This window comes from Cucurbita moschata, unplaced genomic scaffold, assembly GCF_002738365.1.
Source record: "Cucurbita moschata cultivar Rifu unplaced genomic scaffold, Cmos_1.0 Cmo_Scf00003, whole genome shotgun sequence".
In the NCBI taxonomy this organism is placed as follows: Eukaryota; Viridiplantae; Streptophyta; class Magnoliopsida; order Cucurbitales; family Cucurbitaceae; genus Cucurbita; species Cucurbita moschata.
Genome location: NW_019268519.1, coordinates 2,469,314 through 2,495,235, shown reverse-complemented (window position 1 = coordinate 2,495,235; position 25,922 = coordinate 2,469,314). Strand labels below are relative to the sequence as shown.

At 35.2% G+C, this 25,922-nt stretch overlaps 3 protein-coding genes across 6 annotated transcripts; 1 reads left to right on the top strand and 2 right to left on the bottom strand.

Annotated features, from left to right (window-relative positions):
- Positions 1-167: 167 nt before the first annotated feature.
- Positions 168-7,676, bottom strand: LOC111437230 (probable sucrose-phosphate synthase 1). The gene is made up of 13 exons (XM_023075114.1): positions 7,128-7,676; positions 6,925-7,014; positions 6,263-6,504; positions 5,936-5,999; positions 5,124-5,822; positions 3,741-3,857; positions 3,494-3,625; positions 3,218-3,394; positions 2,454-2,507; positions 2,309-2,371; positions 1,303-2,238; positions 1,014-1,141; positions 168-728 (listed from the first exon to the last, which is right to left on the bottom strand). Exons 1-13 carry the CDS (start codon positions 7,323-7,325, stop codon positions 449-451), a joined length of 3,180 nt encoding a protein of 1,059 aa, XP_022930882.1. The 5' UTR covers positions 7,326-7,676; the 3' UTR covers positions 168-448.
- A 6,214-nt stretch (positions 7,677-13,890) lies between these two features.
- Positions 13,891-18,525, top strand: LOC111436788 (calmodulin-binding receptor-like cytoplasmic kinase 3). 3 transcript variants are annotated; one of them, XM_023074543.1, is made up of 8 exons: positions 13,891-14,148; positions 14,233-14,344; positions 14,469-14,911; positions 15,811-16,070; positions 16,196-16,361; positions 16,456-16,545; positions 17,579-17,877; positions 17,986-18,525. In XM_023074543.1, exons 3-8 carry the CDS (start codon positions 14,485-14,487, stop codon positions 18,199-18,201), a joined length of 1,458 nt encoding a protein of 485 aa, XP_022930311.1. In that variant the 5' UTR covers positions 13,891-14,148; positions 14,233-14,344; positions 14,469-14,484; the 3' UTR covers positions 18,202-18,525. The 3 variants fall into 3 exon arrangements, with proteins under 3 accessions (XP_022930311.1, XP_022930303.1, XP_022930295.1); XM_023074535.1 differs by having other exon boundaries at positions 14,233-14,911; XM_023074527.1 differs by having other exon boundaries at positions 13,891-14,344.
- A 132-nt stretch (positions 18,526-18,657) lies between these two features.
- On the bottom strand, positions 18,658-24,898 carry LOC111436807 (bifunctional purple acid phosphatase 26-like). Of its 2 annotated transcripts, none has more exons than XM_023074556.1 (10): positions 24,704-24,898; positions 23,808-24,017; positions 23,498-23,698; positions 23,037-23,148; positions 21,947-22,173; positions 21,374-21,512; positions 20,212-20,432; positions 19,899-20,017; positions 19,642-19,803; positions 18,658-19,001 (listed from the first exon to the last, which is right to left on the bottom strand). In XM_023074556.1, the coding sequence occupies exons 2-10, from the start codon at positions 23,997-23,999 to the stop codon at positions 18,938-18,940; spliced, it is 1,437 nt and encodes a 478-aa protein (XP_022930324.1). In that variant the 5' UTR covers positions 24,000-24,017; positions 24,704-24,898; the 3' UTR covers positions 18,658-18,937. The 2 variants fall into 2 exon arrangements, with proteins under 2 accessions (XP_022930324.1, XP_022930333.1); XM_023074565.1 differs by lacking the exon at positions 24,704-24,898 and adding an exon at positions 24,229-24,251.
- Between the last annotated feature and the right edge of the window lie 1,024 nt (positions 24,899-25,922).

Below are 25,922 nucleotides of genomic sequence, written 5' to 3'. Positions count from 1 at the left end.
ATTAAAATTGGCAAACAATTTAATATTTGTATTTTGTTTGAGAATCTCAATAATNTAAAAAAAAAAAAAAAAAAAAAAAACAATCAACCCAAAATTAGTTGATGTATTATTTTATTTTGTAATATTATTAATTGAAAATAGAACGGTACAAACAAATGTACATAATATGAAAACGGATCATAAACAAACTTTCATTAATTTTTACAGTAACAGCTACCATGAAAGCAGTAGCAAGCTAGAAGACACTGGAATGACAAAAATACACAAGCTGCACACAACTGAGATTCAGCTTCTTTGTTTTTTTTATCCAAAAAGGTGGCCAATTGTTATTTCACCATTTTCTTTTCTTTTTCTTTTTCTTTTTTTCTTAATTTTTTATAATGGCCGTTGAAGACGATCAGAAACGTACCAGAAGAGCTTAGTTCCAACTCCAAGCATTAGAAATTTTCTAGCCTTTGAGAAGTCCAATGGTCTCCAAGGAAGCTCGAATATCAGCACTGCTAGCCTCTTCAGAAGCTTGTGCAATATTTGCAGAATCAACTGGAACAACGTCTGAAAGAGGGTAACTTCTATTAGCATGGAGCTGGTTGGCTGCGCCGTTACAAACGCCCTTCAGAACCACACTTTTGTGCACTCCACCAAGTAACCCTTCGTAATCTGTGTCCCCACTTTCTCCAACAAACACAACCATTTTTGATAGCTCCGTCCCCCATCGAACATAAAGATACCTGACACAGTTAAATGGTAAGATCCTCAAAACTTAACGTATAGAAAAAGGTCATCGTTGTTTCATAGTTTCTATGTTCCCAGACATTTAAATTCCTCGTTTCCAGCAGAATCCTCACTGCTTATATGATTCAAGACATATTGGTGCAGCAGAGTTGTAGTTTCTCACAGGATTACCACATGCATCTTCCAATATCCATGGTTATAAAATTCATGAAGAAAACTAGAATATTGAGCAAGAGATTTAATAGAAAATATACAAGACCATGCACCATAAGTAACAGTACCTGAGAGCCTGGGAACGAGATGCCAGTACTGGGATTATATTTAGCCTGGTTCCATTCTGAGAATAAACAGCATGACAACGCAGAGCTTGAATTCTCAGCGATTTTCTGAGTTCCTTAACTGCTGGAATCTGCATGAAAGCAAAGGAAATTCTTGACTTATAAACTCCTGAGACATGCAATCAACAAGCTATGCCTCTAAATGAAATACATATAGCAATAAAAATAAAAAAAATAAAAAAATAAAAACTATATAGAAAAATCATGTCATCACTAAAAGTTCGAGAATTACCGCATCAGGCTTCCGAACATTAAAAGTGTAACAATAATTTGTTGAAAGTTGTTCAGCTGAAGTTACAATTTTTTCCTCCGTGTTAGTGTTCTTATCAGAAACCGAAGAAGCCCATTTAACTAGAGTTTTCCTTAATCCTTCTCCACCCCATCGATATTCAATGTGTGAATGGTAATAGAAGTCGACCACAAATGGATCATCTTCTAGATTTGTGGATGAATAATAAAGATCACTGCCACTATTGCAAATGAAAGCATCAAAATCATTTGCGTGGTAGCCACCTGAGACCAGAAATGAATTTACTTCAGAAATGGTCAACGATGTAGAGAGAATAAACCCTATAGTGCCTTCATTCCTTTCCTTCTCCACTGCCCCAAACAACTTTCTCGTGGTATCAACGAGACCTGGAATACTATCACAATCCACTGCAATAACAAAGAGATGTTTTCTCCTCCTTAATGCTGGAAACTTGCCAACATTTGCATTTTGATCAGCTTTTTCCACAACTGATTTTCGTGTATCCTTTGAAACGCCCTTTGACCAGCTCAATACAGCATTCTCTAATTTATTTGTTCTATCAGCAGCGTTTCCTTCCGACTCAAGAGATCTATCAGTTCCACTATTCTTCTCTCCATCTAATGAAAACTTCAGGTTTAGAGAAATGTCTTGTATATCTCTCCACGAATCACCGGGTGAACCTGATTCTGAGTTATCATCTTCATCTTCATTTCTTTGCCAATGTGGATACCTCGGTTTGCAACTAGCAATTCTTGATAGATATGTCTTACAATGCTCTGGCCATGAAAATAGGTGAATATTCTTCAAACCATTTTGCCGGCATCTAGCCCAGAGGTGCTTGTCTGCAACAAGCTTCAGAAGAGCATCAGCGATAGACTGTTGATCGTGTGGATCAATAAGAAGACCATTGTCGAGCACCTGCACAACAAGTGTGAAGCATGAGCACCAATGCTTCTAAGCAAATTTTTATGGCTAAAAGCAGGCATACCCGATGTATATCAACAGGGCCTCCATTTTTTGTAGCAACAATAGGTAAACCATGAGCTGCCGCCTGATAAACAAAAGTGCAGATAACTGGTTAATAAATGAAATGCTACTGTGAAAAGGAAAAGTATGGAAAGAACAAAAATCACCTCAATTAGAGTGAGTCCAAATGGCTCAATGAATGCGGGATTTATAAAAACGCCCTGCAAATCATAAATAAGGATTCCAACTTAAAGGATCAGTGTTCACAGAAAAAGCAGAACGCCACAAGAACATTCCAGGCATGAAAAAGAACAAAAAACGCCAAGAATGTACAAGAGAAGATATCCCAAAATTCAGAATGGACAGTACTATAATCCACTAGTATTTAAGAGCATGATGATGCAAATTACAAAATATTAGCCACTAGCCTCCAAAAAACTTAATAAAGTGCATATCATATTCTCAAAGAAAGCCAGTCAACGTTTAGTGTGAAAAATCTCTTTCTTAAACCATTTTCCAAAATTCAAAGGACAAATAGTAAATATCAAATTGACAAATAGTCTTGTGAACCTCAAAATGCAGTATGTATGTGCATGAAAGAAACTACTTAAAAGCAAACTAGGCACAGCACCCACAAATCTACGTTGATGGCCAAGAAAAAATAATAATGAATTAGTGTCCATGGTTCGAAAGCCATTGTAACGGTACCTGGAAGAAAAATATGACTTAAGAATTAGCAAGGTGCAGTGAGTGTATGATATTTCAGTGGGGTGTGCACATGAAAGAAACTATATAACTCAACTAACCAGCAAGCTGTAAATGATAAAATAATAGTTGGAGATAATATCTCGAGAATTTTAGTTAATAGTAAACGGGTCAAGAGAGATAAAATCAACTCAATATTTAGTCTTAGAGAATACAGAAGGAATACCTTGGTTTTTGCTGCCAGACGATATATGTCAGGAACATCAGCTTGTTTGTGATGTTTAGGGTATGCCACTTGTCCATACAAATCATATTTGTCAATAAGTTTAAGCACCGAGAGAAGGACAGATGCATTTGTACTTGACATTTCATCAATTCCTTCTCTGTTACCCATAATTAGCGTCTGCAATGTATGAAGAAAAGTCACGGATAATTAACATGGCAGCAAACGGCATCAAGAAGATTGCCTGATCAATTATAGTCCTTTTAGGATTCCACGTACAAGGTTTGCAAGCTCCCTAAGTGGCCGACATTCTCCAAATGCTTTGACCAAAGTTGTGATGTTCTTCTTTGGATCTGGTCTAGCAAGGGCAAGAATCATAGGCTTACGAGGATTAGTGAAGAACCGCATTATCTGCAAATGCCAGAAGATAGGGTTGAACTATTAAGAAACCAGGATGAAATCTTCAAACAGCTAACTGTCCATATCCACAATAACTTAAAGTAGAAGCATGGTAAAAAAACATAACCTCAAACCAGATAGGTGGATCTGACAAAGCAGGGTGATCCTCACTTCCTTCTGTCTCAACGTCCATATCACCTTCAAGAGGAACAATATGATGGAACTCCATCCCAGGGGGTATTACCTGCAGAGAAGAAGGGAATTTTTTTATTATATCATATGAAATAAAAGTTGTCAAGGGACCAACAAGCACAAACTTTTGAGATTAAGATGCAAGATGAAAGAAAATGAAGGGAAAAAAAACAAACAAGAAGAAGAAGACAAGTAAACTATAATGTCCCAAATTCTGATCAAATGCCGAGATTTTCCTGGCGGCACTTAATGTAAAAAATGGTTAAGATGAAAAGGGAATATTAAAGAAAGATGACAATGAAGGACAATACTAGTAGCTGCAATTACCATAGGACTGTGAAGCACATTCTATTTATTTCTTCCAGTTTATGTTCCTCCATTATAAAACTATTTTCAGACAGTCAACAAACAGAGCTAGCCTGCATCAGGCAGGCAGTCAGACAACAATATGGCTTTGTTTGTAATTGTTACAACTTTTAAAATAATGGAAAAATCAGTGGTCACACCGAAGAAAATTATTGTTTGGTAAATTTCAACTTTATATTTGAAAAAGTAGATCATAATGTTTGGAAAAATAATACAAAATTGTTATGATTTAGCTAAAATGACCAAAGTAGACACTTTCAATTATTTTTATATTAACATTTAACATCCATTTCATTATAAATTAATGGTTCAAAACTTTATATAATTTAAATTACAAGTTTGATAAAAGTTTAGGAAATACAGTTATAAAAAAATTTGAACCAATCAAAATTTTACTGATAAAGGATGAAATAGATGTGAAAGAAAAAAAAAAGATAAATAGACGGAAGGATTGGAATCTTAAAATTTTAGTTCCAGAGTATGAAAGTTTTTTTGGTAAAGCTGTTTTTAAAAGCTACTGGTAGGTTGATTTGGTGATCTTGCACCTAAGAAGAAACTTAAAAAGATAAATGAATGAATAATTAGTTTTACCAAACAAGTAAAACAGTTAAAATTCTTCCATAATTTCATTTGTACCTAGTAAAAGCAATCCCAAATGCACCCTACATCACGCCATAACAATTTGTGTACAATTAGATGGAAAAATTTACAATGCGTGTACCTCAGAAGTTAGAACTCAATAATTAGTTTGATGAGAAAGGACTGCAACCTATCAATATGACTCGAGACTCAAATTTAATCAATATCAAGTAAAGAATGGGAAACACTAAATAAAGATGAAATAGCATCCAATTTATTAATCTCATCAAGCATTAATTATGTTGAAGGTCAAATTTATTGCATAGATGCATAAAACTCAACATACAAGCATGCAGACATTTCAATAACTTACCGCCATTCGAGGCATGAATCTGCCGTAACAACTCACGTTACGCTTGATCCTAGCACGTAGTTTACGTTCCAAGATTGGATCAAACCCATCATATAATCTCCATTGCTCTTCAATTTCCTGTCTAGTACTAGTAATAATTATTTCAGAGGCATCAAGAGCTAATTCTTCAGCCTCTATCCGCCGCATTATTTTGTATGTTGAATTTATCTCATCCCTAGACAATCGACCCTGTTTTAGTAATTGCTCCAATTTATCCCGACCTAATGAGTGGCCAGTAAAAAGCATTGGAACATTTAAAGCACCAGAGAGCAGTGCAGCAGAATCCCCCGCATCCGCATAATGCCCATGGATTGCAACTGGCCAGACTGGATTTCCCCCACCAATCTGCTCACCAAGAACTTTAGACATCTGGATGACATGGCTAAGTGCACCGTCAACAAATTCAGGGATGTGAGGCCACAGAAGTTCTTTAGGAATATATTTATCTCTTGGACCAAACGGTATACGAATAATATAGGCACCACTGCTCTCGCCCATCTCACCTACCAAGCCTTCTGAACTAGTCGGAGCCAGCATTTCTGTAGGTTCTGCATAGCTCCAATCTACATCTGGGGATGATACTTGTCTAGTGAGCAAATCTACCCGATACACTCCAGGCATTGATCCCAAGGCCCTAGCAAGTTCCACTACATACTTAACCTAAACAAAGTGGAGAAGTAAATATCAATCAGTTATGCAGTTCTATACATTTACTTAGAAAATGAAGTGTTATATAATTCAAATTTATAGAGACAGAATGAAACAAATATTACCTGACCACCAGTATCAGAATCACGGCCAAGCTCCATGTTATCCCCCCTTATCAGACCATGAAGGCTGCACAGCATTGATCACCAATGTTAATGACATGGGTAATAAAGGAATTATCCTTTGGCAGTTTAAAGATAGCTATACAAATCTACAAGCTCTTCAAAGGTAAATGTAATGCAAAGAAATAGGAGACTATATTTGCCTTGGCTGAAGTAAAAGTATGCTTGATAAACCAAGTGAATATGCATAACTTGGCAAGTTTGCAACAATAAAACAATTGTAACAAAAAACAATTATATTCAAAAGAAAAAGAAAATTCTTGCTCTTGCCTCACTAATACAATATATAGCTTTTTCCCCTTTTGTTGACTAGCCCACACCTCCATTGCATCAACAGAGCTGATTCTCGGCAAACGTGTTTTGGCGCTGTCTCCATGAACCGGTGTATCACCGACCGCTTCTCCTTTCTCTCCCTCTGATAAATCTTCAGACATATCAGCTGTTGCTTCTCTTCGACCTTTTTCACGTTCAAGACGACGTTTAGCCATCCTCTGGGCTTCCTCTCCTTCAAGCTATAAAACCATAGAATTCATAACTACTAGTTTTGTACGTAATATGATTTCCAATTTAACCGTCACCTTTATATAATTCAAATTCAGCATAACAGATATGCATTCGGGATAATCCTTCCGACAGTTGTTAATGTATAAAAGAACTACAAGTTCTGTCAAATTTATTTTATGCCCGGTAATTTTCGCAAAATATAATTTAGAACACTCGCATGATGGTGCACAGGACATAATCACAATCTTCATACAGGAAACGATGAATGAACTCGAGAATGCAGCCAAATAGTAGGCAAAAGGGAAAGAACGAAGAGAGGACGAGGTTTCTATATATATATATTTTTTTTTTCTTCAGGTGGCCTATGATGCATGCGAATCATCCACATAATCTGCGATTCTTGGAGTTAATAAAAAAGAAGACCGAACCTGCTTCTTTTGACGAGCTAAGTTCCAAATCCTCCAGCACATATTCTCCAATCTAGTATTCCTCTCCTGGGGACTTCGGGTGGCTGCAGCCTTGAGCGAACAATCATGACAACAACAACAACCATAACAAGCAACTCAAGATCATAGAAAGAAACGCCATAGTTTGATAAATCAAGCATGGAAGTAAGTAAATGATTGTTTACCTTAACCCATGAGCGGTATAGATCGCTCTCATCGAAGCCGGTGATGACCTCCTCGACGAAATACCGAGTGGGACTGAAATGTCCTCTCTCTCGGAGAAGCAGCGACGGCGATGGCTTGGCAGACTTGGCTTCATCTATACCAGGTCCAACGTCCAGAATTGCCTCCAAATAGCTATTAATCCAATCATTTCCAGCCATTACGCCTAAAAGTAGAAACCTCGATTCCTATCTCCCTTCTTCCTCCGTCGAGAGAGATTCAACTCTCAGAAGAAGAAAAAATGTGTGAAGGAAGGAAGACGAAGATGATTTATATGCGAGGAAGTTTGTAAAATCAGAGCCTCAGAAGTTTTAAATCAGTAGATTTTGACAATCGAGACTCAAAAAGATGATGAGATGCGGAATTGGCTGTCGTTTTCTTCCCTAGTGAGCGAGCGCGCTAAAAGCTCCACCGCTGTCATCGGCCCTGCATTTCACCATTAATACTCCTAGCTTCCGTGAATTTCTATATGAATCTCAGTTTTTTCGTTGCGATAAATTTCCGTAACAGCACATCAATGCCCGATATAGATTCATCCACTTCAATCCAATGGTCACCAACAAATTTTGTAATTGACACCTAAATTTCCAATTAATTAATTGTAAGAGGTTATTATATTTTGAGACAGTAAGACCTCTTACTTACACCTCACTATAATTAATTATTTTAATATTAGTAATGCTTCTCCATTATACTTTTTTATTAGGACATTTCTCAAATATATATATATATATATATATATATATATATATTAAGAAAATACCTTTCACATCAATATGGTCGTCAAAAATGTCACAGAAATAATTTTTGGGTGTCATGACGTATTTTTTTAATTAATAAAATAAAATATATTTATACATTTATAATTTAGCAGTTTGCCACGTGTACTTTTATATTATATTTTTCTCTATTCTTTTTTAACGTATAGTTTTCCCTATTTAATTTTACTTTTTATATATCATTTTTTTTGTAAACTTTTTATTTTCTCGCTCAAATATCGACTATTTAGTTAAGTTGTGACATAAAAGACGAAACTGACATGACATATCTTGAAAGTTAATGTATTGTCATTTCTTTTTGCAAATAAATGTGTTGTCATTTCGACCACACACATAAATATAACATATCATGTTGGTTTATTCTTGTTTATGAAAATTTTAATTTAATCTCTTATTATAAGAGAATTTTAAAATTAGAACTAAAATTGAGTTCAATTGAGTTTGGTGCTTTAGATAGTGGACCATTCTCGCTAATTTTACCTATTTAAAATTTTAAATCAAAATAATTTATTTGTTCAATTGAGTTTGGTGCTTTAGATCAATGGACCATTCTCGCTAATTTTACCCATTTAAAATTTTAAATCAAAATAATTTATTTAAATTTTTTCAAAATGACCCATGTTAGGTTGATTTTCATGTCATATGTATTTGATTCGAGTTCTTACCGAAACTTGAGTCTGGGTCTTGGACCACTCAGTCAAACAAATTTTATGTATTAAAAAATATTTCTAAAATTTAGAATTTTAATATGGAAATTATGGAGAAGTAATTAATTTATGTTGCCTAATTAACTATTTATATATCCGATTAAATATTCTCCTAAGATTTTAAAATACAACTCGAACAATTGTTTTCACAATAAAATGACATGCAACGAAGGAGTCAAATAAATCCAAACAAAACAACCTAATTGCTCCAGTTTTGAGAATGATGGGGCATTCTGACCGATGCCAAACCTTTCAAATTTTTGAGTGTGACAAATTTTAATTCATGTGAACTTTATCTTTAATCTTTTAAGTAATACTTTTGCATTTTTTTTTAATAAATTCGAATGACCAGCCATTTTAACTATATTGTTCTTCATTTTTTCATTTAATTAAACTGATTATTAAAAAATCATAAAATATTTGTAGTTTGTGATGTTAGTTAAATGAAATGAACGGAGAAAATTAAAGTATTTTCACTTTTCGAATAAAGCTCTTTCAAGAAAGGTAGGTAAAGATTTAATTACACGAACAAAGAGGCTATAATGCTCTTTCAAGAAAGGTAGAAAAGATTTGTTCCCGAATATATTCCGACTTTTTTAGGGCATTTTGGCATCCTTCGTGGTTGAAGCCATACATAATCTTATATATTTAAACTTTTTATTTATAAAAATAGTCAAAGAAAAATAAAACATTAAAAGACAGAGTGAAGACGTGAATTATCTAAATAGATTTAGAAGAGTCAAGTCAGCAGGTCTAGACGTTTGTTCTCACATCAATAAGATTCACGCACAATATTAGGTATAAACTAACGATATGATAGAGTGGTCCTTTTGGACTCCCTACAAAATGTGGTCCTTCTTAGCTTTGCAACACCTATGGATCTAAGTGATAACTTGTAACGCCTCATACCCAGGATTTGGATCAAAATTTAGAATATGGATTCGACACTCGATGACTCTGACATTTTCCTACAACCTCTGTGACATGGTCAGATTACCTATTCTTGTTTCTTAAGAGTGAAGATTATTCCCACATACCCACACGAGCCTTTCCAACATGTTTTGTCCTCACTCACATGCATCACAATCCCTATGAGGTCACCCAACATAGAATTTCTCAAAGTAAAACACGTTTACCAATGAAGTTTTTATGATTGAGCCACCGAGAAAGAATGTGCATCTTACTCTCATTCGGACGTGATCTTCATTCGTTCATATACTTTTTCTTTACTTGAGTGTCGCATAATTCAAACACGTCTGAATATGTTGAACATGACAACACACCGTGTGAGATTTCTATGCAAGTCATCATCACAAATTGACTCGTCTCTCCATTGGATCCGACGTGGCAAAGGTCCCTTACGTGTCCTTATTTGACTCTCTAACTCTAAGAGGACCTTTATTAACCTCCTTTTTCTTTTGTTAAATCACTTCATCATCATAGGTTTGATTTAATTTTTAATTTAGTCACCACAATCATAAATATTTTGTTTTTGTCCTAACAATTCAGTTAAACATTTGGTTGTAAGTCATTGTTTATCTCACACTTATATTTTACCATTTTGACCTTAAACACGAACCTTATTATAACATCTAAAATACTAATAAATTGTCAGTAATTTCGTTTATATTATTAATCTTTAACACTCGTGACTTAAAAAATAATAAATATATAATATATTATAAAAATATTATTCAATTCGAGCCTGATTCAAGAACAATTAACACGTATTTATTCGAGATTCAAAATTTCATAAATAAACAAATAAATAATATATAAATATAGGAATAATAAAAGAATATTATTCCTAGATCCAAATTCCGAACTCACATGGGGAAGAAAAAAGTGCTTTATTTTAAAAAAAGAAAAGTGAGTGGAAATAATCCAAATTAGAGCGGTCCCAGTTTAAGTTTGATTGCACATTGAAATTTAAAATACTATTTTATATTTTATTCGAGTAATTACTTTTAATGATCGTCACCTTTTTCAACGCAACACGTCGCTCGTTTATGTACACCTAGCCCATTAATTTATTGACATTATTTAACTTTTCTTAAAATATTAATATCATTCCACTTAACTCGTTATACTAAAAAAAAAATATTCAATTAACTTACCTAAGGTTGTTAATATATTAATGAATATATGGTTGAAAATTAAGTCCAACCAAAGTTATGGTCATGTTTTTTTTGGTTTAAATTTCTAAGAAAGGTTGTGGTTGTACTTAAATATTACATTATAAAAATTTAAATGATTTTGAATAATCTCAAAAAAAAAGAAAGAAAAAAAAAGCACATATCAATTAATGTCGTGGTAATGCATTTTAAATTTACGTTTTAAGTCATAATAAGATCCTTTGTTTTCTATATTTCTATTTAGATTGAAAAAGGTGAATTTGGATCGATAGCTTTTTTTTTTTACTTTTAGATAAGACAAAATGTTTCATGAAAAGATATAAGAGGAAAAAAATTAAAGTTTTTGTCATAATTTAGTGCAACTTATTGCTAGTTTAAATTAATCAAGATATCCGTAGTTAATATTTGAAAAATATATTAGTTATAGAATATATCTTAAATATTCGTATCGGATGAGTAGTATATTTTATTTTATTGTCAAAGTTTAATTAGTTTATATTCGTAGATATTAGTTAGTAGCTTGTATCCTATTTTATTGTCAATGTCTTCGATTCCAATTTTATTTCTTATTCTTAACTTATATTATTTTGAGAACTATTCAAACTTTTGAGTGATATATACAGTGTCTGTATCAGAAAAGAAAAAGAAAAAGACAGGAATAGTAAAAAGGTGAGTGTATGTGAGAAGTTGGTGGAAAAGGGGAAAAGTGCAATTTTATTCGATTCGATGGGCATCTTAGAAAATGAGAGCCCAAACTCCAGTGTCTTCTTCTTCTTCTTTATTTATTATTATTATTATTATTTACATTTATTTAAAAAAAAAAAAACTTAAAAAGAAATTGAAAGAAAGAGCTGAAATATTTGATATTTAAGTCGGCGAAATTAAACCCTGGTCTCCTGTTCTGGATAACCCTCACTCGGTGGTTCTGCCTGCAAACGAATGAGTGAATGTGAAATGTCACACAATCCCTTTCCTTTGCCCTCCATATACACTAATATTTCCTTAAAAAATATCACTTTTTCATATTTACTCTTTTTTTTTTGCATTACTTACTCTCTCTTTCATCTTTATCCATCAATATCTATATATATGGATATACTTTGAAATTTTTGTGACAAGCAATTGGAGATGGCTGATCAACAAAATGTAATGTCTCCCACTTGTTGCGAGTTCGTGTAACAAGTCTATCTGTAACTCTCTTGTCTACTCATTGTCTCTATCTTATTTATGTCTCATTTTTCCTTAATTGCACACGTTATAGGGTGTGTTTGATGATCCATCGTCCTCCTGATTATTTCATTATTCTATTTAGCTCTTGTGTGGCTGAATGAGCGTCTTTGAAGTGTTGCAACTTTGTTTGTCTCAATTTGAGGGTCACAACCTACTCTCTTTATATTATGGTTGTGACATTCTCCTTCACTTAAATTAGTCATCATACTCTATAACTTTTTCGAGACACAATTACATCATGGATTGTGATATTCGAACATGATTTTAGATTTGTATATATACGGCCATAATTAATAAATTGATCTATTACCATGAATATAGTTCATCTAATAAAATATCTTTCTAATGTAGTTTTAATTTTTATTCTCATTTTTTCGATAAAAAAATGTCAATCTAAGACACGAATTCTCGTATTAATACTGAAAGTCGTTTGAAATTATGTAATGTTAATTTTTATAAGAATATTGATTAAATGGGCATTGTTTATTTCCTTTTAATATTCAAATAAATTATTTAATTGATGGGTAGCTAAACCCTAAATAATTAGGGTTTGAAGAGTATAATCAAAATATATCACCACAGGTCAGATTTTATATAGTTTTATTATCAAATAGTTAGTTATAATTTAAGATATTTCAAATTTTTGTATGAATTGATTATTCTCTAGAATAGCTTTATCCATCTCTATCACGACAACAAAATTAAAAAAAGAACAAAGCAAACAAATATTATAAGATAATGTTGAATACAACTTGACACCATCAATTTATTTTGTGAGAATTTAAGATTTTTATGAAATAGACATTTCCATTTGTATGATATTTTAGTAATTTAAGATATGGGAAACATAACAAAAATAAAATAACGTACTTATGTACTAATAAATGATGGTATATAATTACCTATATTTATATTTTACATCTTGACATAACATATATATATATATATATTGCATAATTTCATGTTAACTAAATGTATTTGGTTTTTAGTAAATTTCTATTTATTTATTTGTAATTTCTAAGATAATAAATAATTTTCTTTTAAAGAACTCTAATTTGAGAATGTGATCTATATAATTTATTAAAAATATTCTGTTAGATTTCTATGTTTCTATTATATATGATTTGAAATTTGGGTTATTATATTAACAATAAATAAATGGCCCTAGATTATGGTAGGAGTCATTTTTTTATTAGTTGTTTTTATTTACGATGTTTGTTGGGCCTCTGCCTGGAAATTATTAAAAGCCCATTGGACTTCGGAAAGTCTGGCCCGCAAACTACTTGTTGGGCTGTTTCACGATATTTGTTGGGCTTCTGCCTGGAAATTAATATGAGCCCATTGGACTACGGGAAGTCTGGCCTGTAAACTACTCGTTGGGCTATTTCACGGTGTTTGTTGGGCTTCTGCCTGGAGATTAATATGAGCCCATTGGACTACGGGAAGTCTGGCCTGTAAATAATTGCTACTTGTTCTTTAAGTTAAAATTAAAATTAAAGCTCTATTATATAACTATTTTACTTTCTTTTTTTAATTTCTAAAGTTAAGTATATAAATACTCTTTATATATATATATATATATATATATATATATATATATATATATATATATAATTTTCTTATTTTTATTTTTTTAAACAAGTTAAGTTTTGAGAAAACTCAAAATAAAAATAAAAAAGTTAATTACGAAATTTGAATAAATAACATTCTTTCTAGTTGGTCGAGTCATATAATTAATAAATACTACGTGTCAAAGTTAATTACCAAAACATTTCATCATTTTGACCGTTAATGGAATTGCCTTATGAATAATAATTAAATACTTTCATTATTATTGGATAAAATTCCAACTATCTGATCGACTCTGCTGCAGCCGCGTCAAGATGAAGAACAATCCACTTAATCATGAAAACAACTACTGGAGTCCAGTCAACCTCGATCCTGGCCGTTGATTTGAAATGGATGTAACATTTTTTGTATTTATTAATCATCTGGAAAATATCACAGGAGTTTGACGAAGCGACGAAATTTATGTTCAAATCAACTACTGGAGCAAAGGATTGTTGAGGAAATGGTGTTTTCCGAGCGGTCAACTTTATCCAAGCCTATCGCTTCCAACTCCATTTATCTATGGTACATCGCCTTCTCTCTCGACGATTCTTTGTTGTTGCTATTGGCTATTGCCTTGCGATTCGTTGTTTTTCGCTCGATTGTTAGCTTCGCCGCCGATGGGATTCTTCCTGCTGTTATTCTGATCGGAGCTTCATTTGGTTGGCCTCTGAGTGTTGGCGATTCGTGAAGTGAGTTTAGATCGTTTCTCCGAGTTCCGGTAAGTTTTGGTGCTGTTGAACTAGGGCAATTTGGGAGTGACTTTGGAAAATTGTTGCTATTCGTCTCAGCTCTGGTGATCGGGATGGAATAAATTGATTAAATAGTCTTGATCGCTTTCTTAGGGTTTGATTTCCAAAGATGGCTGATCTTCTTGTTATGTCATCAATAATAGCGGCCGTCATGGGCGTGTTGCTGGCCCTATCGCCAAGAGTATATGCTCATGAGTTTATGATGGAATCAGGGGTTTCAAGTGCTCATCAGATTCCTTACTCGGTTTCGGATGGAATCAGGGGTTTCAAATGCAACTTTTTTGCAGGTGATATTTCAGTTAAAACATCAAGGAAACTGTTAAGGGAAGAAAGGGAGGAGGAATACACTAACCTTAAAGATGGTGATTATCCTCATCGTAGAGAAAAACAGGATGGGAAATCTTTGGCAACCCCCCAAAATATTGGAATGGTAGTAACTGGAACATTCGTTTTATGTTTTGGTGTTCTCTGTCCTTGTTTTTATCGAAAGAGGAGACGCACAGTTCAAAGAGGCATTGAAATAGAACAACCATCAGGTGAGTCATTGGTTCTATATGAATTTCTTGCCGTTTATGATGATAGGAGTATTGTTAGTTAAAGATTCTACCTTACCTTGTGAGATTCTACATCGGTTGGAGAGGAGAACGAAGCATTCCTCATAAGGGTGTAGAAACCTCTCCCTAGCATATGCATTTAGAAACTTTAAGGGAAAACCTAGAAGGAAAGGTCCAAAAAGGACAATATTTGCTAGGGAGTGGATTGTGAGATCCCACATCGGCGGGAGAGGGGAACGAAGCATTCCTTACAAGAGTGTGAAAACCTCTCCCTAGCATACGCGTTTTCTAAATTTTGAAGGGAAAGCCTAAAAAGGACAATATCTGGTAGCGGTGGGCTTGAGCTGTTACAAATGGTATTAGAGCCGAACACCAGGAGGTGTGCCAGCGATCACGCTGGCCCCCAAGAGGGGTGGATTGTGAGATCCCACATCGATTGGAGAGGGGAACAAAGAATTCCTTATAAGGGTGTAGAAACCTCTCCCTAAGATACCGGTTTTGAAACTTTGAGGGGAAACTTAAAAGGACAAGCTTTGGGCTGTTACAAATAGTATCCGAGCCAAACACTGGGAGGTCTGCCAGCAAGGACGTTAGGCCCCCCAAGGGGGTAGATTGTGAGATCCCACATCGGTTGGAAACGGGAACGAAGTATTCCTTATAAAGGTGTGGAAACCGCCCTAGCATACGCACGGGGAAATCGAGAAGAGGAACATTTTTATTTACTCTTCAGTCACTCATTCTTCTTCTCTACATGTCAATGAATGCAGTATGTTTAAATTGTGCATTTTGTGTCCTTTTTTGACAAAGGCACTGCCCTTCCTTGACATTACCTGGTGAGCGTCAAATGTTCTTGAAATTGAGTTATAAATTCTTTCTTGCAGTTCATTCAGCCTCCATTGAAGTGATGAACCCTGCTCCTGAAAAGGTTCCAGCCAGTCCACTTCGAGTACCACCTAGTCCTAGATATTCCCCATCTCCCAGATTCAAACGGCTTGGATCTGTACATCTCAACATGAGCCAAGTAGCTAGAGCAACTCAAGATTTCTCCCCAGCTCTGCGCATAGGCGAAGGAGGTTTTGGAACTGTCTACAAAGCACAACTAGAAAATGGGCATGTAGTTGCCATAAAACGTTCGAAAAAGGCAAGTACCAAATTTTTATGCTATTTTTGTGATGATAGGATATGTAAAATCCCAAATTCTATGTAAAATCTCAAGCCCTTGTTTCTGAGAACAGTAACAGCATCTCTAACACAATTATTTTGCAGGAACTGTTCGAGAATTCACGAACTGACTTTAGCAGTGAAGTAGAATTACTGTCCAAAATTGATCATCGGAGTCTGGTTAAGCTGCTAGGCCATGTTGATCATGGAAATGAGCGCATTATCATTACGGAATATGTAGGAAATGGTACTCTTAGAGAACACTTGGATGGTAATGTTTCTACCCTATGGAAGACCAAAAATTAAACTGTTGTTTAACTCTGATGGCTTCTTTAAGGCTCATGACTGCGCTTTTATCATTGTAGGCGTGCATGGAAAAATATTGGATTTTAATCAGAGACTTGAAATTGCCATTGACATTGCTCATGGACTAACTTACCTCCACATGTATGCAGGTTAGAATCTTTTTCATTAGTCGGCTTATAAATGTCAGTCATTTTTTTGATATCAGGAAGGGCCAACTTTGAAAGTGGACATAATTACTAACGCAGCACATCCATTTGATTGTGTGTATATTTTAACATCTATTGAAGAGTTTGTTTAATTAGCAATTATTTTATGTCCCAAATAATATTTATTTTAAAAAAATTCTTTTAAGAGAAGATTTTTGTGGATCTGCAATTACTGCTCAAAGTCCTTGGTAAGAATATTATTTTTACAACCGTTAGTGTGGAGCCAACTTGCACACTCCTCAATTATCTCTAATGGCCTAATCCCATTGCTAGCAGATATTGTCCTCTTTGGGCTTTTCCTTCTGGGCTTCCCCTTAAGGTTTTAAAATCCGCCCGGAAGAGGCTTCCACACCCTTATAAACAATGTTTTGTTCTCCTCCCTAACCAATGTGGGATCTCACAATCCACTCCCCTTCAGGGTCCAGCGTTCTTGTTGATACTCGTTCCCTTCTTCAATCGATGTGAGACCCCCCAATCCACCACCTTTGGGGCCCAGTGTCCTTACTGGCATACCGCCTCGTGTCCACCCCCCTTCGAGACTCAGCCTCCTCGTTGGCACGTCGCCCCGTGTCTGGCTTTGGTACCATTTATAATGACTCAAGCCCACCCAAATATTGTCCTCTTTGGGTTTTTCCTTCCAGACTTCCCCTCAAGGTTTTAAACGCGTATGCTAGGGAGAGATTTCTACAGTCTTATAAAGAATGTTTCGTTCTCCTCCCAACCGATGTGAGATCTCACACTATCTATGTTTCGTTCTCCTCCCAACCGATGTGAGATCTCACACTCATGACAACCACCTGACCTGACCCTACCAAGAGAACTTTTAGGTCATTAAATCCTAGTTTGGTGGCTACCATGGCTTGAAAACTTTTATTATTACCTTATTGACCACTAGTCCCAAGCTTTGTTTAGGGTTATCTTATTGGATATTTTCTGCTGTCCAGCCAGTTAACCTTTTTTTTCTTGTTGACAATAGAGAAGCAAATTATTCACAGAGATGTTAAGTCTACCAACATTCTTCTTACCGAAAACATGAGAGCAAAGGTGGCGGATTTTGGATTTGCAAGGCTTGGAACATTGAGTACAGATCAAACGCACATTTCAACTCAGGTGAAAGGAACTGTTGGTTACCTTGACCCAGAGTATATGAAGACTTATCAACTTACTACCAAGAGTGATGTCTACTCGTTTGGGATTTTACTCGTAGAAATTCTAACAGGACGCCGTCCATTGGAAGTTAAGAGGCCTCCTGATGAGCGGGTCACAATAAGATGGGTGAGTTAAACATTCTAATCATTTTCTTAAGAAACCTTTCAAGTTTCGAATGCACTTTTTACTCATCGTTTCTGAAATCGCTTCTTGTTTTACCTTGATTCGTTGCAGGCTTTCAACAAGTATAGTGAAAACAAAATTCTGGAAACCTTAGATCCTTCAATGGAGGAAACTGTTGACGCAGAGATTGTCATCAAAATGTTCAAATTGGCAATCCAATGTGCAGCACCGGTACGAGCGGAACGACCAGACATGAAATTTGTTGGGGAGCAGCTGTGGTCAATAAGAGCAAATTATATGTCACAGAAGAAGGCAAGATTACCTTAAAAAGGTGTATTGTGTTGGAAACCCCCAGAGGTGACCCACTGTGATTTCATCAATTTACCATGTCATTTAGAAGTTCACCTCACTTCTTCAGAGTCTTTCCACCTTTGATGCTTTACTTAGTTACCCCTGTCATTAGAGTTTTCACCTCCAACAGATATCATTCATCTCTGTTTTAATAGGTGAATCACCTATTAATTTAGAGTTTTTCTTTTCCTTCAACTTCTCTAGAATTGAAGTCAACAACACTTGTGTACCATTGTAAAAAAGGGGGGTTATTCCCAATTTGATGGCAAATGATATTAAAAATTGATATTGCAATTGAAATGGTAAATAATGACAATAATTTTAATTTTGTGTATAGTTGAAATTGGGTCGGAGATATTGTCACCATGTCTTCTTTCAATTTTTACCTTATTGCCATGTTAACTTCCATTCATCATTTCAATTGAGAAATATTGGGAAGTTTCCTTGGGATTACTAAAAGATATTAATAGCCACCGGGCATGGCCTGTTCATCTCAAAAGCTGACCTCTGAAAATATAGGCAAAGCTATCCATAAACTGTTTTAGATCCATCGAAACATTATTACATTCCCAAACTAGTGAACCCATTTGAAAAGCCAGAGATAAGAGCTAAACATCTCAATAAAACAGACGCATATTATAAGTGTACTTCCTCACACAAGCAGTATCAAGCTATTGTACCTCAGGCGCTTAATGGCTAAAATTTCAAGAGGTCATGCTTCATCAATCACCATCTGAATATGTTTCTTCAGTTTTCTCCTTCGATGGTTACGTCCCCTGCACATGCGAACATGTCTTAATTATCAATGGCAAGAGATTTCACAAACTGCATCAAGTTTATATGAGCCGTTTGATTAGATGTAATATGGAATGCGCTTGCGTTATGATTACCGCGTGGTTAAATATGTGCTTGTACCTTTACAGAAAAGCCGAGGGGAATAAGCGGGAGAAAAGACCAGAGGGTAGAAAATTGTTCTCGAGATGGTATGTTTTTCTTTCTAATTTATCTCTTCAGAAAGAGCAAACAACTTTATTTGCTTGGATTCTGAAGAGATGCCTAGTAAAGGGAGATCCAGGAATAGACAAAATCATTTAGTCTAACACATCTCAAATGAAGCAAGAATTGAAATCAATTTTACTTGTAAACTAAAGAGGTGAAGACAATAATATCTTCACTTTTGATCCCCTTCCATTACACACAAGTCGGCAAGTCACTTGCAGAACAATTGCTTTCCTGTTTCTTTACCATTGAAGTTGTAGTTATGATTGATTGGAGATTTTTCTTATATCTGTAACATAGGTTTTTGTTTTTGACTCCTTATGTTGAGGTCTCCTTTTTCCCTAATCCTGTCTCTTTTTCTCGATGAAAACTTGAATGTTTTATGTGGAGCCTTGAATGTTTTAAAAGTGCACTAACCAGTATTGATTGTGTAGTATGAATTCATCTGTTGCCACTTTCTTCCCATCATCATTTCGGTTCCAGTGGTAAAATGCATGAGTCCTATTTTTGATTTCCAAAGTTGAATGCCCATAGCTGGCTTCTCTAAATGCTGAGTACTCTGGTTGTGGATCTTTAAACCTAATACAGATGGACAGACCATAACCCACGTTAGACATATTGAATGTCACAATCTACACCAATGAACGAATTTAGTGAATGCTAATAAATTTTACCTTCCAGCAAGACCTTCCTGGTTACCGCCATCTCCAACTGTGATGTAAACAGGGGCTGATTTGTCTGCTATGGTGTGATGATCACCACTTACATTGTAGTTGACACTTGAGATGCGATACTAAAAATAAGAAGGAAAAAAGGAGGGAAATAAAAATCGAATCCAAATAAGACAACTGTGGTATAAGCATTTATTTAACAAAGCAACAAGGTAAACATAAGCATTTGTCTAACAATGTTGCACACCAGAAAAAATTGTTCCAATCTACGGTAGAAATAACCACCATATGGCTTAAAAAGGAAAGAGCAACATACCGATCGTTCATAAGCATGGACATGACCAGCAAAGACAACATCAACTCTGTACTTCACGAACCAGCTTTCAAATACTGATTGCATACTTTCACCCTCCTGGAAATGTGCTTCATTACTATTGTAGATTGGAACATGCATAAGAACAATCAACCATGGCGTCTTCTCCCGATCAACCCTTCCCAACTCCTCACGAAGCCAGTGCCATTGAGGTGTGTACTTCACTGAAATAAATAATTGTAAAGTTTCTAAAGGGCAAAAACTTGAAAGTCGGTAGCCTTCACAAAAGATTAAAGGAAAAAATAAGATAATACGGGACATAAGCTCATTATCCAAGTGCCTGTCTAAGTGTTCAAATTAGCTAGAAACTAACATGTTAAATTTTCTTTAGTTTACTTTAAAGCTAGACTGAACTACGCATGCCACGGTTACATGAAGGAAAATGGAATCAATCCTCAGTTGCGGTGTTTGAACTGGTTATCTTGTTGGGCACATGACCTTTCAAATGCTAGGGTAGATCTGCAAAGTTTAGCTACTCAACATTCTTAAACAGAAAAACTTGTTGCATGGGAAATGCTTAAACTCGACAGTTCAATAGCTTAATCACGTGGATTTGAGAATGGCATATACTGATGATCATGTCAACTATCCAAATTCGGTCTATGAAGTGAACAACTTTCAAACACCAATTGGAGCTACAATATCATCTACATGCAAAAGACATACAAGAGCAACAATTCCTCCAACAGTTAAAGCTGCCAAAGTTTGACGCTCATTAGACAAAACCAACGTCATTAGATCCATTTTGTAAAGAAGTTGAAGTGATTGGAACTCTCTCCGTGATGTTCTAACCTATCTTTCCAATTTGTCAAATACATGTTTAAAAGCAACAATACTGTCTTGTAAGGGTACAATTATGGGGACCCAAACAACCCCACAACCAAAAAATAAAAAAAATTTAAACGGAAAGAAAGGAAAGAAAAAATTAACTAAAAAACCTCTGGATCTTCAATTCTGGTAGTAATTAGTAATTAAGTGCAAACCTAATGTTGATGTACAAATAAGAAGGAAATGAAAGGAACGAGAACTTCCTACATAAAGAGCAGCAACTATTAAAGAAGTTGACTAGTCGTGCAAAGCAAGAATATGTATATTTAGTATTTACCAAATGGAGAGTAGGCAGATAACACTATAATATGAGCTGATGCCCGCCTGATTGCATACCAAAGAGGACTGCTGCTTTTGGATGCTAAATAAGGTGTCAGATATCGATGAATGTAGGATTTGAAAGGTTCAACTTCACCCTAAAAATAGAAAAAGGAATCATATCAAAGAAAAAAAACATGATAAACATTACAATTAGTTGACTCAATTCTTAATGAAGCTGAGTAAGTCTAAAGTTAATTCCAACACAGAGCCGAGTGAACTTCGAGCATTTAGGAAATTATATAACAACATATGTTCTGAATTAGCAGGACAAAATATTTTCCCCATCTTTCAGGCCAGTAAATCAGAGGCAGATTCAGTATTTAAATTCAGAAGAAAACTTATTTATACAGATTACGTAAATACCATATTACATATCCACATAGAATAATAATGTAGTGTAAAATATTTACGTGTGACGGAAATGTGCAAACAACACTAAACAAGGAAAGTATTGCTAAATAATATAATTACTAAGCTGGAATTGAAATATCATTGTTCAATGATTGAATCAAATTGTTTTAACTTTTACCATGTAAGGCATGTACTCTATTTCATGATTTCCAGCAGACCAAATCCAAGGTTGATATGCTGCACTTTGCTCCGCAAATCGACCCCATGAATCCCATCTTAGACCAACGTCATTAAATTGATACCTGTCAGCATAAGAGAGATCTCCAAGAAACAATACTGTCTGCCCACCACTCTTCATATAATGCTGTAGAGTAGAAAGAGAATTGAATGTCTGGCCCAAATCACCTAGAGCATAAATAGCTAGTTAGTTGAAGCAACAGGTTAAATAAATAATGACGCAAAAGTCTACTAGATGTAATTTTTTTTATTTCCATGAATGTCCATGCAACCTACCTAGTATCTAATATACTACATTATGTTGCAAAAATTTACTGGATGCAAAAGTAGATTGAACAAGATGAAACGTACGTCGAAAAGAGAACCAGCAGACTTGGTAAGTTTAACAAAAGATTTACTTTTCTTCAGGGAAACTGCCGAGGGGGATGGAGCCAAGCACATATCATACAGTATACGAAAGTCACTTTAGAGGAGAAACCACTGATTTTCTAAGCCCCATGTGACATTATTTAGTACCATGACCCTCATTTCTTAATTTAATGGTAAATTTCTGATTATGATTTATAATTTGTCAACAAGATACAACAAACATAAACATGAGAATATTTTGTTAATGATAATCAATCAATTTTGGAAATCAAAAGTAAATACATTCATGTACTTTAATTACAGATATTAAGGTTACCATAGTTTCATCAACTCAGATGTTGAAAAGTTCATCAATCATTCAGTAATAGCTTCTAGAAAACATGATCAATGAAATTTGTTGTGTAATTCTTCGATTATACAACTAATATTCAATTTCATATGGTATCATGTAAAAACATTAAATTACTTAACCCATCTAATTTGAGGTAGACATGAGTACAAGTAAATCATATATAGTTGGACAACTGAAAGAGAAAAGGAAGAAATGTAGAAGAAACAGAAACGGTTCAATAATTAACACTGCACATGTAAGATTAAGTTACAAAAATAAGCTAGAAAACCTACTTCGACATCAGTGCTCCACATAGAAAGAGAACTCTCACCAATTATCCCAAATTTGTAAGAAGCATCAGGATCAATCTTTGGGGGTGTCTGAAACCAGAATTTTCGAGCAGAATCACCACTCCCAATCTTGTAATAATACTTGGTATTGTACTGGATCAAGGGGGAACCATTAAACTCATCAATGGAACATATTTTCAGAGAGATAGAGTGTGTGTCTAGTCAAGAGAGGAAGGAGTTGCAATAATCTTGGAATCAAACATATATATGGCATGTTAAGTTAGCTTTATGGTCCATGTCAAAAAAAGCATGCGTTTGTGTCAAATTTCTGACGAGAAACCATTCCCATCAGTGAGAGGGAGAGCCTAATGAAAGTGAAGATACAAAAAAGAAGTTTGCATATCCGGTAATTTTTAATCTCTGAACTCTCGCATGCAATTACCAGCTAGAAGTTATAAGTAAGATTAATATTTCCATCGATCATAAAACTATATTCAGTTACCTTGAGGTCACCAACATGACAGTGATGAATGTAACCAGACTTGTATTTATAAAAGGTGTAGTTTGTCACTGTTCCCTCTGCAGTGAACTCATAACTTTCGTCTGAAGTACCATAATGGACACTATTGTGCCCTGGATCATCAGGTGTTACCCATGAGACAATAACGGCCTTGCCTTCATAGTCACCCTGGGTGATATGCACCTACACGGAAGTGATGGGGATATCTTTGTTATTCTCCATAAAGTGCCCAGTCCAAAGACGAGTAGCTCCAAAGCAAAATGTAATTGGCACCAAAATCTCAAGAGCTTACCTGTTGAGGGGCATTGTGACCTTTTGGAATAGCAAATACATCATTATCAAGAGGCATATCAATGGATGGCCATTCTGATCGAATGAATGTACTGGTGATCCCTGCATTCCCAAAGCTCAGACAGCTAATAAGTATGCACAAAGCAAGTGCAATTCGAAGAAACAAGCACTCCAGCTTGGAATGTCCCAGCATGATTGATGACTCAATGAACTGCATCAAGACAAAATAATAATAATAATAGTGAATAAATATTTCTTCATGGATTAGAACTTCAACATCTGAAGGATGATTGAAACAGAGCAAAGAAAATTTCAAAATCAGGCCTACATCAAAATTTTAGTATCAAGCTCAAACAACAAGAAAGAAGAAATGAAACCGTGTACACTATCATAGAAAGAGGAGTGAAGTCCGAACTCTCAACCTCGCAAAGAAAGACATCGCTAAAAATAACGATCAAACAGCATAGTTAATCACAAAATTCACATAACAAAAGTCAAATCCTCACAAATCCACAACTCAAAGTTCGCGTCGGAAATCTATTCCCATTTCGCGTCCACCTGTAACATTTCCCCTACTAAGCGGGAGACAGCACACTCTGCATTCTATGGGATGAAATCAAATCCAACGACCAAAAATGGACAAAAATCTCAAAAACTTGTTTCGCTTTGCATGAAAGCCAACACTAACTAACAATTGAAAACCAGTCACCACGTGAATTCCAATCAAATTACACACAGATAATGCATAAACAACAAGTGTCTGAATCGTTTTCCCTCGAATAACGCGAGCGATCGTTCGTGTGCGAGAGACACAGATAATGCATAAACAACAAGTGTCCGAATCGTTTTCCCACGAATAACGTGAGTGATCATTGTGTACGAGAAGTAGTAAAGAACCTGAGAACATTAGCCGGGAAGAGAGCGGGAAAAGATGCAGGGATGAAACGGGATAAGATCGCCCCAACAAGGGAGAAGGTTAGCTAATGGCTAGATTGTCGGGTTGAAGAAAAAGCTCGAAGGTCAGGCTAGCAACGTGGAGGCGTAAATTAGCAGCAAAGAAACCGGTGACGTGGCGTAGAACAACGTCCTCCCTTTCGGAAATGTTCTGTCAAATTAGCTGACAAATCAATTCGCATTAAAGATATGTATAAAAAAATTGAGGTTTAAATAATTCCTGTTATTTTAATTTTTAAAATGTTTATATAAATCTCTAAAATTTATAAAAAATATTTATTTTTGTTGCTATTATTTTGTTAGTTAAAATTCTCTTACTCAATCAGTATAGGTAGGTATGGAGCACACGAGCAGTCCACCTCAGCATTGAGAACCGTGCCCTAAAAACCAACAACCTCACCACCAACTCCGGATTTTGCATCGTTATCTTATAAATTTTTATTAAAGCTATATCCGGTAAAATTATACAATTGGACCGTTATTAAAACTAAAAATTCTAGAAAAGTATGGATAGAAATTCACGAACGTTGTGTGATCAACCCTATGGCCAGCTAATGATTGAAAAGATTAAAGCCCGAGTCTCAATTATAGTAATGGTCAAGTGTAGATTTGATAGCAACAAAGGCAAGGACATGAGAATGACCGTAGGCTCGACAAACTTACTATTTCAACTCAGTGAAGGCGACGTTGATTCCACCCCTTCACTACCAAATAAAGCGAGGTCTCACCGTAGCAAAGAAAAAGAGGAAGCGCACGTGTTACGTAAACCCCATAATAAAGAAATATGAAACACAAGAAGCTTAGTAGCAAGTTGTCCCATAGTCACCATTTGTCTTAACATTCACTACTAACCATCAATTTGCTAAAGTTGAGTTTGTTCAATCTTAGACGATTGTGATACTTTTGTCTATTCTCATTTTATCTAACTTCTTTGTCCGCCAATTCGGGTTTAGACAAGGTTTGCCGAGTCCTCTTCTATTTAACCATCGCTATTCAGTTAGAGAGTAATCTCATGGATCTCTGTCATATTTATTCAGTTTTGTTTAGCATTGGTCTCCTTATAGATCAAATAACATTAGAGCTCTTCATACGGACCCCACTTCCGCCTTTTAAGTCTTGACGGAGGTTTGAGAAATTAAGATCACATTAAACATAAAACTCA

What these genes read in the sequence shown, in the direction of transcription:
- LOC111437230 (XM_023075114.1), bottom strand. Translation starts at nt 7,325, where the DNA reads ATGGCTGGAAATGATTGGATTAATAGCTATTTGGAGGCAATTCTGGAC. An exon ending in TATACCGCTCATGGGTTAAG is followed by an intron (nt 7,015 to 7,127) that starts GTAAACAATCAT and finishes TGTTCGCTCAAG; the next exon opens with GCTGCAGCCACCCGAAGTCC. An exon ending in TCTCGTTCCCAGGCTCTCAG is followed by an intron (nt 729 to 1,013) that starts GTACTGTTACTT and finishes TAACTGTGTCAG; the next exon opens with GTATCTTTATGTTCGATGGG.
- LOC111436788 (XM_023074543.1), top strand. Translation starts at nt 14,485, where the DNA reads ATGGCTGATCTTCTTGTTATGTCATCAATAATAGCGGCCGTCATGGGC. An exon ending in TTACCTCCACATGTATGCAG is followed by an intron (nt 16,546 to 17,578) that starts GTTAGAATCTTT and finishes TGTTGACAATAG; the next exon opens with AGAAGCAAATTATTCACAGA. An exon ending in AGCGGGTCACAATAAGATGG is followed by an intron (nt 17,878 to 17,985) that starts GTGAGTTAAACA and finishes GATTCGTTGCAG; the next exon opens with GCTTTCAACAAGTATAGTGA.
- LOC111436807 (XM_023074556.1), bottom strand. Translation starts at nt 23,999, where the DNA reads ATGCTGGGACATTCCAAGCTGGAGTGCTTGTTTCTTCGAATTGCACTT. An exon ending in ATCTGCCTACTCTCCATTTG is followed by an intron (nt 20,433 to 21,373) that starts GTAAATACTAAA and finishes TATTTATTTCAG; the next exon opens with TGAAGTACACACCTCAATGG. An exon ending in TCCATGCTTATGAACGATCG is followed by an intron (nt 20,018 to 20,211) that starts GTATGTTGCTCT and finishes TCTTATTTTTAG; the next exon opens with TATCGCATCTCAAGTGTCAA.